The sequence below is a fragment of the Hemicordylus capensis genome, chromosome 17, assembly GCF_027244095.1.
Source record: "Hemicordylus capensis ecotype Gifberg chromosome 17, rHemCap1.1.pri, whole genome shotgun sequence".
NCBI classification, from domain to species: Eukaryota; Metazoa; Chordata; class Lepidosauria; order Squamata; family Cordylidae; genus Hemicordylus; species Hemicordylus capensis.
In genome coordinates, this window is record NC_069673.1 from 15,995,875 (window position 1) to 16,010,559 (window position 14,685).

Below are 14,685 nucleotides of genomic sequence, written 5' to 3' on the forward strand. Positions count from 1 at the left end.
GTTAGGGTCCTTAACCCCACCCACCCACCCACCACCCCAGCTTTCCTTTTTTAAAGATGGACTCTAAATACAGAAGCTCCCAACCCCAGCTTTTTTTTGGGGGGGGGGTATTTAGATACCCCACATTTGAGTTGGCTGAAGGTGACACATATTTCTATGTTCCCGTGAAGAGTTGGGTTTTCGGGGGGGACGACACACAGGGAGTGCTGTATCCCCAAGTCAGGTGATGGGTCTGTCCAAGCTGGCATGAACAACTGGCTGCCAACTGCCCCAGGTTGCCCCACGGGGCAAGGCGGCAACGGGGTTCCCAGGCACCAGGAAACCCGAGAAAGGGGCAGGCGCGCTGGATGGGAGCAGGAAGCCACGGCCCACACACAGGAAGGCGACGGCCATGCTCCAGTGAGGGAGAAGCGCCGAACGGGGCAGGCGACTTCCTAAGCAGCTGGGAGAAGGTTCCCAGGCCAAGCAGAGCGACGGCTTGCTCTGTGCAGGCAGTGCCCAGAGGGGCCGGCTGCCACGAACAGGTGAGAGGGCAGGTCTGGCTCATACCTGGTGCCAGGTAGCCGGTGGCGGCGGCTGCCCCAACGAAGGCGCCACGCGTCAGGGCCCCTCTCCCTCTGTCTCGGGCCGCCTGGACCGCTGCAGACATGGATGTGTTGATGATCCTTTTCGTCTGCACAGAGAGAAACGGAGATAGGAACAGAGGAAGCTGCCATCTACCGAGTCAGACCCTGGGTCCGTCTCGCTCAGGATTGTCTTCCCAGACTGGCAGCGGCTTCTCCAAGGCTGCAGGCAGGAGTCTCTCTCTCATCTTGGAGATGCTGCCAGGGAGGGAACTTGGGACCTAGTTGCTCTTCCCAGAGTGGCCCCATTATCCCTAAAGGGGAATCTCTTCCAGTGCTCACACTTCTCGTCTCCCATTCATCTGCAACCAGGGCAGACCCTGCTTAGTTAAGGGGACCAGTCAGGCTCCTTGCCACCAGCCCAGCCCTCCTCTCCTCAGACAGGCCAGCCAGGGAAAGGGTTAGTCTCTCTGTCTGCTCAAAGTCCTCTGACTCTGGGAGTTGCCTTGCGCCCACCCTTAGTCCATCTCGCTCATTCCTGACTACTCTGACCGGCAGCAGCTCTCCCGGGCGTCAGGCCGGCGTCTCTCTTCGCCCTCCCTGGAGATGCTGCCGGGCTTGAACCTGGGACCTTCTGCATGCCAAGCAGCTGCTCTAGCCGAGCCACAGAAATACATTTCGTTAATTCCGAGGCGACTTTCTCAAAGGACACACACCAAGCCACAGCGTCGCCTGGAGAAAAGGCCCCGGGTCCCTGCCTGAAGCGCTGGTGTCCGGCACCCGTCTCGACGGCCATCTCTGGGCCTAAGAGTCTGGCTGTCTTGGGGAAGCCAAATACCCCCCCCCCCCCGAGACCCACCTGCGGAAGGATCTTCTTCTTCTTGTTGGCTGCAGCGTTGGGGCCAGAGAAGAGCTTCTCGAGAGCGGCTAGCGCGGCACTGGCTTTCGCCACCTTCTTGTTGGGGCCGGCCCCTCGGAACTTCTGCCCATCCACTTCTACCTGGAAAGGCGACGGGAGACTCAACACCCACCAGTTTGTAAAACCACACGTGGCGTGGGCAACGTTCCCCCCCCCCGCCCCCTGCACAGAAACAGAACTGGGGGCCACCCAAGGCAGCCAACTGGCCGCAGACTCAGGGAAGAAGAGGAAGCCCTTCTTCCTGCAACGCATCATTGGCTTGTGGAACGCTCTGCCACAAGATGTGGCAGCGGGCGCGATAGCTCAGGTGGCTCTAAAAGGGGGTTAGACAAATTCATAGAAGGGTGTGGGGGGGTCTATCAAAGGCCCTTTGTCACGAAAATGAAACAGATTTGGAGGACGCTAAAAATTTGGAGGACGCCTGGTCAGACACATGTGCCACACTCCCCTCCTCACCTCCATCACGAAACGCTTGTCGTGGCTGCCGCCCGTCTCCGAGATGAGCTCGTACTTGAGGCCTCGCCGCTTCTCGTTCAGCTCCATCACCGGATTCTTGCCGCTTGCTGTGAGGATGGGACCCTGAGTTCTTACCTGGGGAAGGCAAACACAAAACAGAACGGCAACTGTTTATCGGTGCCAAAAGAACCTCCCTCACACGCCATGGATCTATGTCTCCCTTTAGAATTCTCTTAGCCAGCGGCCATCACCACATCTGGTGTCAGTGAGTTCCACAAATACATTGCGTGCTGTGTGAAGAACTCCCTTCTTTGACCTGTCCTGAGTCTCCGGCCCATCAATTTCAAGGCACGACCCCCAGTATTACTAAAGGGGGAGGAAAACTTCTCCTCGCGTGCCACACACAGTTCTATACACTTCTGCTGTGTTCCTGCCTTCACCCCCTTTTTCCTAAAGAGAGCCAGCGTGATGTAGTGGTTCGCGAGTGGGGCTAGGACCAGGGAGACCCAAGACCAGTGTTCAGCCACTGGGCGACTCTGGGCCAGTCGCTTCTCCCTCAGCCTAACCTACCTCACAGGGCTGCTGTGAGCATAAACAATCATGTACACCGCTCCGAGCTCCATGGAAGATGAACGGTTATGTGAATGTAAAAATAAAGCAAGCAGACCAAAGAAGTCCGGAACGCCTTAGCCGCTCCTGGGGGGCGAGGCTTGGGGGCTCCCCAGAGGCATCTGGTGGGCCACTGTGTCAAACAGGGGGCTGAGCTCGATCCAGCAGGGCGGCTCTTCTGCTCTGCAGGCTCTCCAGCCCCTTGACCATCATTCGGGGGTCCCTCCTTGGCACCTTCTCCAGCTCTGCAGGGCCCTTTCTGAGCCAGACAACCCCAACGGAGCACAGCACCATTCCAGAGACGGCTGCAGCAGAAATTCAAGGCCAGGAGGTGGCCTTCTGCAGCAGAAATTCAAGGCCAGGCCGCCCCCAGAAGGTCTGGCCTGAAGGCAACCGAGTGCAGGAGGAGGGATCCTGGGAGCCAGGGCGGGGGAGAGGCAACCCCTGTGCTTGCACCTGGCCACACAAGTCTCCGCAGCCAGTGGCTTTCAGAAAGTTGCAACGCACACATTGACGCATCCGTTCAGGAGACCGGCTTGCGCCTCTCGTCTCTCTGGCCGCCCCTTCCCCTTGCCCTCTGCCCGAAACAGGAATACCCAGTTCAAAAGGCCAGCTCCGCAGGAGCGAGGGCGGACCGGAGTCTCCAGTTACTCACCCCACTGCTGAGTAAGGGGATCGGATTCCTCGCTCCTTGCCTCCTGTCCTGACCCACAGAGACGGGAGACGTGGCACCAGCCGTGCCGAGGTCAGAGGCAGGCAGATCAAGTGAGGCACCCTTTTCGAGACACGCTGATCTACTCAGGGACCTCGCTGACAAGGAAGCAGCAGAAGGAACTGGGCACGGGGAGACACACCTGTCTGCATTTCCAGGCGGCTTAAAAAAACCAAAACCCCTTTTTGCCAGCAGATTATTCTGCAGCTACTAAGCGACCAGCAGAAGGGAGTCTGCGTCCAAGTCTTTTTTACACTCTTCTCTGCAGTCCTATCCGGCTCTTTTTCCAAGGAGCTCAGAGTTATGTTTATCCTCACAACTACCTTGCGAGGCTGAGAGAGAAGCAACTAACAGGGATTTGAACTCAGGTCTTCCTGGTACCACTCCAACACTCCAACCACACCGGCCCGTGGAGTTTGCCACAAAAGAGCAGAACTGCAAGGTCCGAGGGATGGCGCTTAAGACACACCGCAAAGTCACTCTTACCTGCCCCTACTGCACCAGCTCTGGGATTCTGGAAACCTCCATTTTCATAAAAATAAAAAATAAAAAGTTTCTAGACCTCATGGCAGTGGGGGGGGGGACCCCAGCAAGTTTTGGGAGACTTGGGCTAGGAGGGGAGTTCGAAAGGGCTGCTGCCGGTTAAGAGGGTGGAGAAGGCAAGGCTTGCAGACTGATACAAGACGAGGGAGACGCAGCACCCACCTCCAAGGTAGCAGAGGTGTCGATTGTAGAGCTGCCCGTATTATTGCTAGAGTTTGAAGACACGGTCTCGTTTTTGCCCTCCGTGTCGGACTTCTCGTCGGAGCTCGTACATTCCATGTCTGTGTCGAAACCGGTGGGGTAGCCCATCGCCTGCAAAACCTGCATTTCCAAAGGACACAGAGACGTCACGCTGGAGGAGGCCAAGCCACTCTCCGTTTCGTTGATCAACCAACAAGGCAGTTGTGTGTGCCCCGAATGGTGCAGCACGCTCTGCTGTGGGGAGCAGAGCCCTCGCCGTTCTTTTGAGAGGAGCAGGACAGGACAGGAATATTAGCATGCTCCCCCGGCCCCCAAAGTGTGGGGCTCCAGAATCGAGAAGTAGCAGAGGGCTACCGAATGGCAGGGCGGAGTTCCTGGAAGTCTGGCTCCTGCCCCAATTTCCCCTCCTTTAGCTGCCTGCCCTGGGGATCAGCACCTGGCATTGCCCGGCCTGGAAGATCTGCCCGGCCTGGGACCTCCTGCAAGCAAAGCAGGCCCACTGCCACCCAGCTATGACCCCACCCCCAACACCCAAGGGGGGCTCTCTCCCCAAACCCAGGAGGGTGCAAACGGAGAGCCCCCCGCCAGCCGTGCCGGACTCTGCGCCAGGTTTCCTGGCCTTCCGTGCCACCCCCCGCCGGCCAAGGTCACGGCTGCCGAGCGCTGGGCCTCACCTTCACGGCAACATGAAGCTTGGCCGTCTTCTTGGAAGGCCCCGAGGCTTCGTACGTCGTGCCGTCCACGTCCACGGACATCGTGAAGACCGGCGCGTGGACGGGGCCCGACTGCGAGAGGAGCTTGTACTGCAGGCCGGGCCGGATCTGATTCAGACGCATCAAGGCGTTCATGAGGTCTATTGCTTTGCTGTCAAGGACTGGGGGGGCAAAGAGAGAGGCGGGGGCTAGACAGCGGGAAAACCTTGGCCTCAGGGCCTTCGGAAGGATGAAGCTAAAGGGGAACCAGCAAGCCACCCTGGAAAATGATGCCGGTGCAATTCTCAAGGACTTGGAACTGCCCCCCACCCCACCCCCAGGTAGCTCCTTGGCCGCGGTGCCTTCCCCGAGACCAGGACGGGCACAGCCCAGGAGGGGCTTACTTTTCCTCAAGCTGCGCTTTATCTTCTTATTGGGGTCTTTCTCGTCCCCCAACCCGTCTTCGAAAGGCCTCTTCAGAGCGGAGGAGCCTGCACCTAGGAAGGAAACGCAATTCCTTAGGGGGTTAGGGTTGGAAGCACAAGGAAGCCAGCATCCAGACACTGACAAGGAGGACCGTCTTCCCGAAAACAGAAGCCAGCGAACGCAAGCGGCACCATCTCTCAGACCTTGCATGGTGCATTTCCCTCCATGGTTGCAAAATGTGCTAGTCACGGGGAGTCAGAGAGCTCGGTGGGGTGCTGACACCAAACACGCCGGCCGGCAGAAGACCGATTCGGCCCAGCCTCCGGCTCCAGGGGCTCCACCCGGCACATGCCTCTGCAGATCTACCTGCCAGCAGGAGAGAAGGGCATGGCCTCGCCTCTTGCCTGTGGGCTTCCCAGAGGCATCTGGTGGGCAACCCAGCTTCGGTTCTTCGGTTGCCTCTGGCGAGCAGGACACCCAGCACCACACAGATCTCTTCCCCCGAGTCCTAATTTCCACGGCCGTTTTTGAAAAGGTAAGAAACCTGTCTGGGCGGCCAGAGAGGTCTCTCCCTGCTCTTTACCCTCTCCAGATCCCAGTGCCAATGACAGGAGACCCACTTCTCTCCCAAGCCCTCTTCTGCCGATGCGCCAGGAAATCCCACCCAGAGCAAGGGTGAAATCGTGATGGAGAACGAAGCGACACTCTTGCCTCCCAGCCCATCACTCTGGCCCCACCAATCACTGCCGGCCAAAAGGGTCTGCAGGACAGCCGTGGTTTTGCACAGAACTCAGCAATGCTATTTTTAAGGGAGCCTTTGTGTTCGGATGGGGCGATGCAGTCAGGAAATTAAAACAAGTGGTGGGCGGGGGGAGATGAAAATGAGAAGATATTGACTTTGTGTTTTGGTAAATCCCAGATTTATGGCTGAGCACTGAAAGCTCTGCCTGCCTCTGGTGAGAGACGGCCTGACTCATCTGCACCAGGCGAGCGTCGTGAAGGCCTAGCAGCACTGGGGGAGAGGAGCTGGGGACGGGAGGAGCTGCTTAGGGAGGTGGGGAGAGGGAGATGTCCTTCTCCCTCTCCCACAAGGCTAGAACCGTGAAACTGTCATCCCGTGAACCAATTGCCAGGCAATTCAGGAGCGACAAAAGGAAGTACTTTTCCACACAGCACATCATTTATCTGTGGAGCTCCCTGCCACAGGATGTGGTGGTGGTGATGGCAATTTGGATGGCTTTAAAAGGGGCCCCAGAGGGCCGGTCTATCAACGGCTGCTAGTCCTGATGGACAAACCACCAGGTAACCAGAAACGGCACTTTGCTTGGCTTCTTTGCCCCTGTATTGTCATTTTTGCTCATCCTGGTTCTTGGTCCCAAGGGGCTCAAAGTCTAAAAAGAGGCAGCGGTGTGCAGAGGTCCTGCAGCTGGCCAGGGACAGTTGCTGCCCCCACCCTGGCTCTGAAACTGAAGAGAACCCCAGCTTGGAAACGTGCCGTTTTGCTCTGCTCACCACCAGACACTCCTAGCCCCTTCCAGGACAAGCCTGACGTTTAGCGTCCTTCAACAGATGCACTAAAAGCAGGATCATGGTTTTAGTGGCCGCTGCCCACCTCAAGAGCCCAGGACGGGGGCGAAGCGGAAAGGAAAGGCATGCACAGAAACGGTCCTTTCTTGCGCTCACCGAGGGAGCTGGTCTAAATGCCACCGCAGTGGCAGCTGGAGGGGAGGAGGACACCCTGTGCAAGACCCACGGACCAGGGCTGCACAGATCTGGCAGGGATTGAGCCGGGCTGGGCGGAGGGGGAGAGGCCACCCGCTGCCTCCAGGGCCAAAGTGAGGGAGGCTCAGTCCACACCCAGCAGCCAACAGCTGGATGGACAGCGTCAACTGAAGGGGCGCATGCGCATACACACACTCTCACACAGAGCCAGCCTTCCCCCCTCACTCCCCCCCCCCCGTAGGGATGCTGATCAACCAGTTCCAGCCAGAGAATCCCCTCCAGCCAGTCTCTCCGGACCCGGCAGGCCTAATCACTCCCCCCCCCCCCACCGAGCATCCCAGCGCCCCCATCCATCAGGTGCCAGGAAGGGGCGGCCCACCGACATCCATCATCCCCCCTAATAGCCATAAACTCCCCCGTAATGGGGCGCGTCGCAGGATCGATGCTCGCGCTTCAGAAGTAAACGGCCGGGGCCCTCTCCGCCGCTGCCGGCGTGTCAAGAAGCCATTATGTCTCTGGCAGCCCCGGGTACCGAAGGAGGCGATCTCTTAATGGCCGGGAAGGCCCGTGTGGAGCCCACGCAGGGCGGCTGAATGCAGCTCCCTGCAGGAGGGGAAAGGCACAGGGCAGCCGGCAACTGGCCCACAGCGCCCGGCCAGCCCGTGTGGCCCAACCAAGGCCCCCAGACTCCAGAGGGCTCCTGGCAGAATCCCACCCTGGTCCCGATCCTGCCTCACCCCACTCGAAGGCAGCTCACAGGCTTCCACAAATAGGTCTCCGCCGCTTTTCAAGAGAGGTTTCCAAGGCGGTTTACAGAGAGAAAGAAGGCATAAATCAATCCGGGGGCTCCCTGTCCCCCAAGGGGCTCACAATCTAATCTAAAAAGACACATAAGAGAGACCCCAGCAACAGCCCCTGGAGGGATGCTGTGCTGGGGGCGGAGAGGGCCAGTTGCTCTCCCCCCTGCCCAATCAAGAGAATCGCCACTTTACAAAGGTGCCCCGTTGCCCAGTGAGCAGGGGTGACTCTCATGATCCGGAACAGAGTTGGAGGCAGCCGGCCCAGTTTGGAAAGTCGTGCAGACAAAGCCACGTTTGCAAAGACCAAAGCCGAAGGTCAAGACGTGGAGGACCCCGCTTCGGTCTGCGTCGCAGCACCCACCTTCTCTGTCGGTCCCGGACCAGGAATATTTATGGAACGACTTGTTGGACGGGAGAGGGTCCATCTCCAGCACCTTATAGATCTGGCCAAAAGCAGAGAGTCGCAAGGCGTGCTGCAGAAGTGGGGAGAGGGAAGAGAGGTGGGAGGGGAGGAAAGCACTCCCGGGCCAAGTAAGCGCTTCCTATTCCTGGGGCAGCCACAGAGAAGGCCCCGCCCCGAGTCGCCACCAGACGAGCTGGCGGCGACCGGAACCGGCCCTCTCCAGATGCTCTGAATAGGCCACCCGGCCTTCGTGAAGGGCTTTATTTATAAAGTGCTGCTTTATCCTAAGCAGCACTTTCTATTCCGCTCGGGAGCCCGAGACCAGCGTCCGACAGTCTCTCCAGGTGACCCCAGAGACCAGTGACTGTCATGATGGCTCTTGCAGGGTTGGTGGGCTCCCCAACACGCTGGCTGCCTGGGGGTCCCTCTGGAACCGGTGGGCTTTACCTGGGCACTGTGGGTGATGGCTTCTCTTTGTTGAACAGTCAGGTTGGACAAGGCATCTGTGGGTTCCCGCTCGCAGGGGTCGTGCACGCCGGGCCCACCTGTGGGGCGAGAAAGCGGGGCGGTTCAGGGAGAGGCCCGGCCTCTGGCTGCATGCCTCCCTTCCCCACGGAGCAGGGAGGGGCTCCCGCTGCCCCCCAAGGACACCCCTCTGAAACCCGACGATGCTGGACTCTGTCTCGGCAGCTGTGCCTGGGCTGCGAGCACCCGCAAGCAGCACCAGCTGCCCTTACCGGGTAGCAGGATTCCCGAGGCCAAGCACTCCATCACCCGCCTCAGAGCTTCGCCAGCACCCAGGGGTCTATTGCACGTGCCGATCGCCTTCTCGCAGATGAGCTCCAGCGGCTGGAAGACACCGGGACGGCCATCAGGACAGAGGCCGCCCGAGGCAAGGTTCGCCCAGCCCTCTCTCACGGGGCTGGTGGCTTGAGCTCTGCCCCAAGGAAAGGGGGCTGCCGGCAGGGCTAGCCAGGTTCTAGGATGCCTGCTCATAGGGAGCGGCAGGCATGGGAATTCTCGGGGCCACGGTCCGGCTGGCACAGCTGCACCCGTGGCTGGAAAAGGCACGCCTGCAAGTGCCTGACCCCGGTGCCCCAGCTGAGCTTGATGGCCGCACTGCGCACAGTCCAGGCAGAGGACAGAATGGTGATCTCCGCAGGGACCGTGCCGCCCTGCCTGAAGCGTCACCCTGGCCCCCTAAGCAGTCAGCCCCCCGTTTGGGCCTTGCAATGAAGAGTGCCGCAGCCTCAAGACCGCTTGGCAATCAGGGACAGGCGTTGGGCCACTCCGAGGCGGAAAGGCCGGTCCTCCCCAGTGTCCTTCCACCTCCCCAACATGGCCACCCCGACTTGCCCAGCGCGCTGCCTCCGCCACACGTCCTGGGGCGACTCACCCATCCTTTCAGCGGCGCCCAGGTGGGGACTCTGTTGCAGAGGTCTCGCAGAATCCGCAGCACAATCACACAGGACTTGAGCCCATTTGCCCTGGCCTGGAACAAACAACACTGTTCCAGCGCGCCTGCCACACACCCCAGCTGGAAAAAAGCTCCCCTTGTGTGTGTGTGTGTGGTTACACTAATTTTCATTAAAGATGTTCAGAGGTTTGGGGAATGGAGTCTTTTGGAAAGCAAAAGTTACTACATTTTGTTTGTTTTTTTAAATCAAAACTCATGCAAAACCTCAATAGAAAAACAAAGTGATCTGAAAAGAAGGAGCAGGGCTCTGTCTTAAAGAGAAGGCAAGCTTTTAAAAAAAGAAGAAAGCAGCAGCGTTTTGAGAGAGCTTCACAACCACACCAGACCAGCCGGCTCCCGATCCACCCTCCACACAGTGGAGAGGCCAGGGCTCCAAAGGTCTGCCAAACTCAGCCGTTGAGTAGAGACGGGGGGGGGGGGGCCTAAGAAACAGGGGAGGGGGCTTTTCCGGTGGGTCTCAAATGGAAAAGAAAAGGACCTCGCAAGGCTACGGAAAGGTAAGAACAGAAAGCCAACCTGGAACCATTTGGCGTGCCGGAGAGACGCCAAGGCCTCTAGGCATTTCTGCCTCTCCAGTAAGTCCGGGGGGTCTTTCATCGGAACACTGTCTACTGGGGAAAGGGGAATATAAGAAAACAAAAAAAGAAAGAAAGAGACACAGACAAAATTTGACCAAGGGGTTTCTGTCACACAAGTACACTCAACAGCGGCAGCATGAAAGGGCTTTAATAAGGTTCCCAGAATTCTTCCCCCCCTTCTTTTTTCACCCAATTCTTTTTTTTTCCCCAAGGGTGCAAATGTTATTGTTTTCAGCCAGGTTTTTTGTTTAAATGGTAGTACCTAGGCATAATGAAATGCAACAGAGGCATAATGGAGGCATCAGTCCAAACGGCCACAGTTAATCTGGGATCTTATTAAAAAACAAAACAAAACAAATTAACATTTCAGGGCAGACAATAGAAAGTGTAGTGCTTGGCCTCACCCCTGTCAGCACTGACGACGTTCGGAACTGGATGGGAGGAAATAATGTGTCACCAAGGAGATTTCCAAAATGTCCAGCGGCATTCAGTTGCCTGGGAAGGGGTTTGGGGTTTTTTTTGGAGGGGGCAGCGGGGGGGGGGGGATTGCTCTCCTAGGACAGAGTGGGAAATAGCTTGCTTTGGAGCCTCTTATTCTGAAGGATTCTACCTCCCTTACCATCCTCTTTCCACTGCATGGAAAAATGCCGCCACACTGAGCAGGCATTGCCATGGGAATCTCAAGGTGCTTAGGGCACTTCGAAATCTGGTGGTGGTGGTGGCGGCGGCAGGCAGGCATTTGGAGTTCCCTTTCAGCCGGGGCGAGAACCCAGCAGCTGTTTGGGTTTGGCCAGGCAGAAACAGTCTTCTCTGCTGAAGTTTACACGCTGCTTTTGGAGAGGCTACTTTGAAACCCTCAAGATGCGATTTTTAAAAAAATAAACTGCCTGCAATCACCAAAATTCTGGTCAGTTTGGACAGACTCCTGCATTTTTAGTATGGACAGTATTATGGGATGGCTGCTACCTGGCTTGTCAAAAAGGACAAGGCAAAGGCAGAAGGGGGAGCCCTGGCCTTGCTCTCTATATCAGCACCGGTGTTCTCTAGAACAGGTATTCCCGGATGTCGTGGACTACAAATCCCGTCACCCCCAGCCAAAGGGGGTGCACCTGGGGATGATGGGAGTTCTAGTCAACAGCACTGGGGAGACCCTGTAACAGGGAGCACTGCCCATGGCCTTTGAGAAACACGGCTCATATCCCAAATGGTAAAGGAGAGGAGCAGTTCAGAAACAGCCAAGGATAAACCTCCAGGAGGATCCCGAGCTCTCTGGGTTTGCCGCCTTCGGCACTGGGGTGGACAAGGGGGAGAGCCAAGCACCACATAGTTATCGTCTGGCCCCTATGAAGTTTGCAGCAGATATTTGCATTGTGGGGGGGGGGGCTACCCTTGTCAACAGAATGGCAACCAGGCGGCTCCCAACAAAGGCTGCAAAATCGTCCGTGGGGTTAGCAGCCGGGTGTTTCGTACGCACAGAAGAGGGCTCTTGAGAACGCGTCTCAGTTGCAAGAGCTTTTTGGTCCTCAACTTTGGTCATTGCCAGAGAAAGAGGAATTTGCAACCTTTGATGGCCAACCAGCATCTTTGGGACGAAACAAAACATCAGACGTGGGAGGGACAATAGAAACATCTGCTCCAAGACCATGCTTTTGTACAACAGAGCAACCGTCAATGAGCTAGTAAGGACCTCCGGAAGAAGTTAGAGAAAACACCAGGAGATTGGCCGGCTGCAAGGCCGTTCCGTCCACCATGCAGAGAGACCACACGGACACCCCCCACCCCAGGAAATCATGCAACCGGGTAACCATTAGGGCAGCTGGTCAAGCAAGGGAGATCTGGAGGGGGGGGTCACAAATGAGGGAGAGGTTCTCTGCACCCTAATGCGTTACCCGGAGGAAGATCACCGACACCACGGCGTGGATGTTGACTTCCATGGTGCTCGCTCAACGTTAATCGAAGAGGCCATGGTGAAATGTTAAGGGAGGCCTTGGAAAGCAGCGAGGCTGTCAAGAAGCTCAACCTCTGTGTTTTCTCAGGGCAGCACACAGGCAGTCAATATGTGAGAATTAAAGTACCGTAGGGGAGCGGGGAGGTGGGGGGGGCAGCATGGAGTAGGGGGTGGCTGGGGGGTCACTCTGGCTGGAATAGCCGGCTCCGTCCGTGCGCTGATCGTCAATCATAACCTGCGTGGCGTTGAGCAAGAGCCAAGGGACGAGAGAGGTCCGTGGACCAGGCTGGTGTGGCAGACCACCACGCGGCAATGTCCGTCAAAGGGACTCAAAAACTGCTGGGCCAGCTTCCATCCGGCCAACTGGAAGAGGCAGGCCTGCTGCTGTCGACTTGTCCCCAGATGAAAGGGAGGAAGGTCAAAGGCTCCTGGTTTTCTTCACCAAGGGAGCTCTGCTCTCTTGCAGCAACCTCCAGCTCAGCCCACTAAACACTGGAGGTTGAACTGACCTAAGGGGCTGCTCACCCAGAATAACCAAACTAGTGAAGTTAGAGAGGAGTGATCCAAAGGGGGGGGGCGGTTCAGAGGGGGACTAAAAGGTCCAACACCCCCCCCAAAAGGCGAGGGGGTAAGTAGAATTAAAACCACCCCAAAAGGTCCATTCAGCTGTGTCAGGGGTACAGATAAAAACCCACATTATCACAGCTAGGACAGACCAGTTCAGCAAATTACAGATGGGGGGAAACCTTATTTCTGGTCAAAACCAGTACGATCGTGGTGTGGGAGGGAGGGAGGAATTTCATGAAGATGCACAGCTTTGTGGCCAGCTGGGTCAGTTTCTCTTCTAGATGACAGACACTACAAATCAGAATGTTGTGATATTTTACCACTCCAAGCTTGCAACTGTGTTCTTGGCGCCTTCACTTTTTAAAACTAACCTACCCCCAAATGATACTTTTAAAAAACAGAATCTCGGGAAACTGACGATCAGGGCACGGAAATCTAAGCAGCGATTCCAGACAGCCCAAACTCTGTGCCACCCACCCACCCCTTGCTTTCTTTGGTTAGAAGAGGGATTAGTCGACTACTTGAACCGGACTGCAAGAAACCTTGGTCAGTTCTGCTGGTCTGCTCTAAAAGGCTGAATCTAGGGGTGTGTCTGTGCGTGTCCACAGCAATTCCTCTCCTCCAAGTCAGTACAGAGGGCGGCCTAGTTCAAAGGAGGACCTATTTGCCTCTCTTTGTTGCTGGTGACCTTGGCAGCTGGGGAAGATGGGAGTTGTAGTCCACATCCTCTGGGAGTCCCTGTCACAGGGAACACAGCTGGCCACTTTTAAGCAGTGTTGCAGCTGGGAGATCTGCATTAGTGGTCGCCAACAATAAAGTTTCTGATCGCCACTGGGGACTACATTGGTGGAATCCCTCCAAGGCCACGGCCTTGTGCATGTGGCACAGTCCAAACCGCCCCACGTATTCTCCCTCTTTCTTCTGAAAAGAAGAACTGACCAACATTTCTCACGGTGATGGTGGTGTAATGTGGGGAGTGGCGGGGGGGGCAGAAAGAGAGGAAAAGCAGAGGGGTGTGTGGCAAGTCTAGAAACGGGGAGAGAGAGACCGAGCGGGTGGCGGGTCCCTCGCCCACACAGGGTCCAGCTGCCTTGACCGTCATGACAGAGGGGCGCCAGTTGGTCAAAGGTCTGACGTTGTCCGTGGCCAAATTTCTTGGGGAGGTGGGTGGGAAATCATAGGGGGAACAGGTGCAGGAATTACCAGTATGGAGATTAAATTTTTGTTTGCAAAAAAGAGAGGAGGAAGAGGAGGAGGAGGAGGAGACGGGAGGCTGGAGCATCAGGGGCGCGGTTGTGTCCACTGGCTTCCCTTGAGCGCCGAGGAAACATCCTCCAAGGGTACCTTCCCTTGTGGCGAAGCCGCCCAGCCCAAGCGAGTAACAGGAGACAGGGAGGAATGAGGGAGGTAAAGTTTCACGGAAGACAGAGGACACCCAGAACATTCTGTGCCGCCGTTTCCGAGGGGCCTCTTAGCGGCCACTTCAGCTCTGGGCTGCTTAGGGGTGTTCCTTGCTTAAAGACAAACACATCAAGAAATTAGCGGGGAGGGGAGGGGCAGCCTTCAGGGGAGGGGAGCACCCAGGGGGTTAGGACCCTCGACCATCCCAGCAGGACCCTCGACCGCCATGGCTCCGTTGGGCTTCATTCCTGCTAAAATCACGCGAGGGCCGTTGGCAGGGCCGCGAACCGGGTGGGAGACCAGCGCTACCCCGTTCCGAGAGCTGGAGTGTGAGTGTGAGAAAGAGAGAGAGAGAGAGCCCCAGCTGAGGAGAACCGTTTCCCCACCAAGGTCGCCGCTCAGAAGCTGGGGAGGGAATCTGGGTGGGGCTGGCTGGTCCTCCCCAGCAGAGGATGAGCTCATGAGCAAGCTCTCTGCCCCCAACACGCGGCTGCAAAAAAAAACCCAAACGGGAGCACACCCAGCTCCCGGCAGCAGGCAGGGTCCGCCTCCTGCTCCGTTTATGGTCAGTGATCTGTCCTGGGGTTGACCGCTAACCAGCAGCGGTGCTGAGGGAAAAGCCGGCACTGGAGACCACGAGGGGCGCCCGAGTCCAGCTGGACCCCCTT

General features: G+C 57.2%; 1 protein-coding gene across 9 annotated transcripts in view; it reads right to left on the minus strand.

Moving 5' to 3' along the window:
* Window positions 1-14,685, minus strand: part of STRBP (spermatid perinuclear RNA binding protein) — a 48,901-nt gene that overhangs the window by 5,825 nt on the left and 28,391 nt on the right. For 5 of the 9 annotated variants that reach the window (XM_053281648.1, XM_053281645.1, XM_053281647.1 and 2 more), the window contains exons 6-16: window positions 10,040-10,134; window positions 9,443-9,538; window positions 8,784-8,895; window positions 8,494-8,591; window positions 8,005-8,116; window positions 5,100-5,192; window positions 4,678-4,877; window positions 3,965-4,123; window positions 1,939-2,073; window positions 1,423-1,563; window positions 550-673 (exon numbers count right to left, since the gene is read on the minus strand). In XM_053281648.1, coding sequence (XP_053137623.1) covers window positions 550-673; window positions 1,423-1,563; window positions 1,939-2,073; window positions 3,965-4,123; window positions 4,678-4,877; window positions 5,100-5,192; window positions 8,005-8,116; window positions 8,494-8,591; window positions 8,784-8,895; window positions 9,443-9,538; window positions 10,040-10,134 — 1,365 coding nt within the window. The remainder of the gene's footprint in view (window positions 1-549; window positions 674-1,422; window positions 1,564-1,938; window positions 2,074-3,964; window positions 4,124-4,677; window positions 4,878-5,099; window positions 5,193-8,004; window positions 8,117-8,493; window positions 8,592-8,783; window positions 8,896-9,442; window positions 9,539-10,039; window positions 10,135-14,685) is intronic. The other 4 variants (XM_053281649.1, XM_053281653.1, XM_053281650.1 and 1 more) reach the window with 2 other exon arrangements.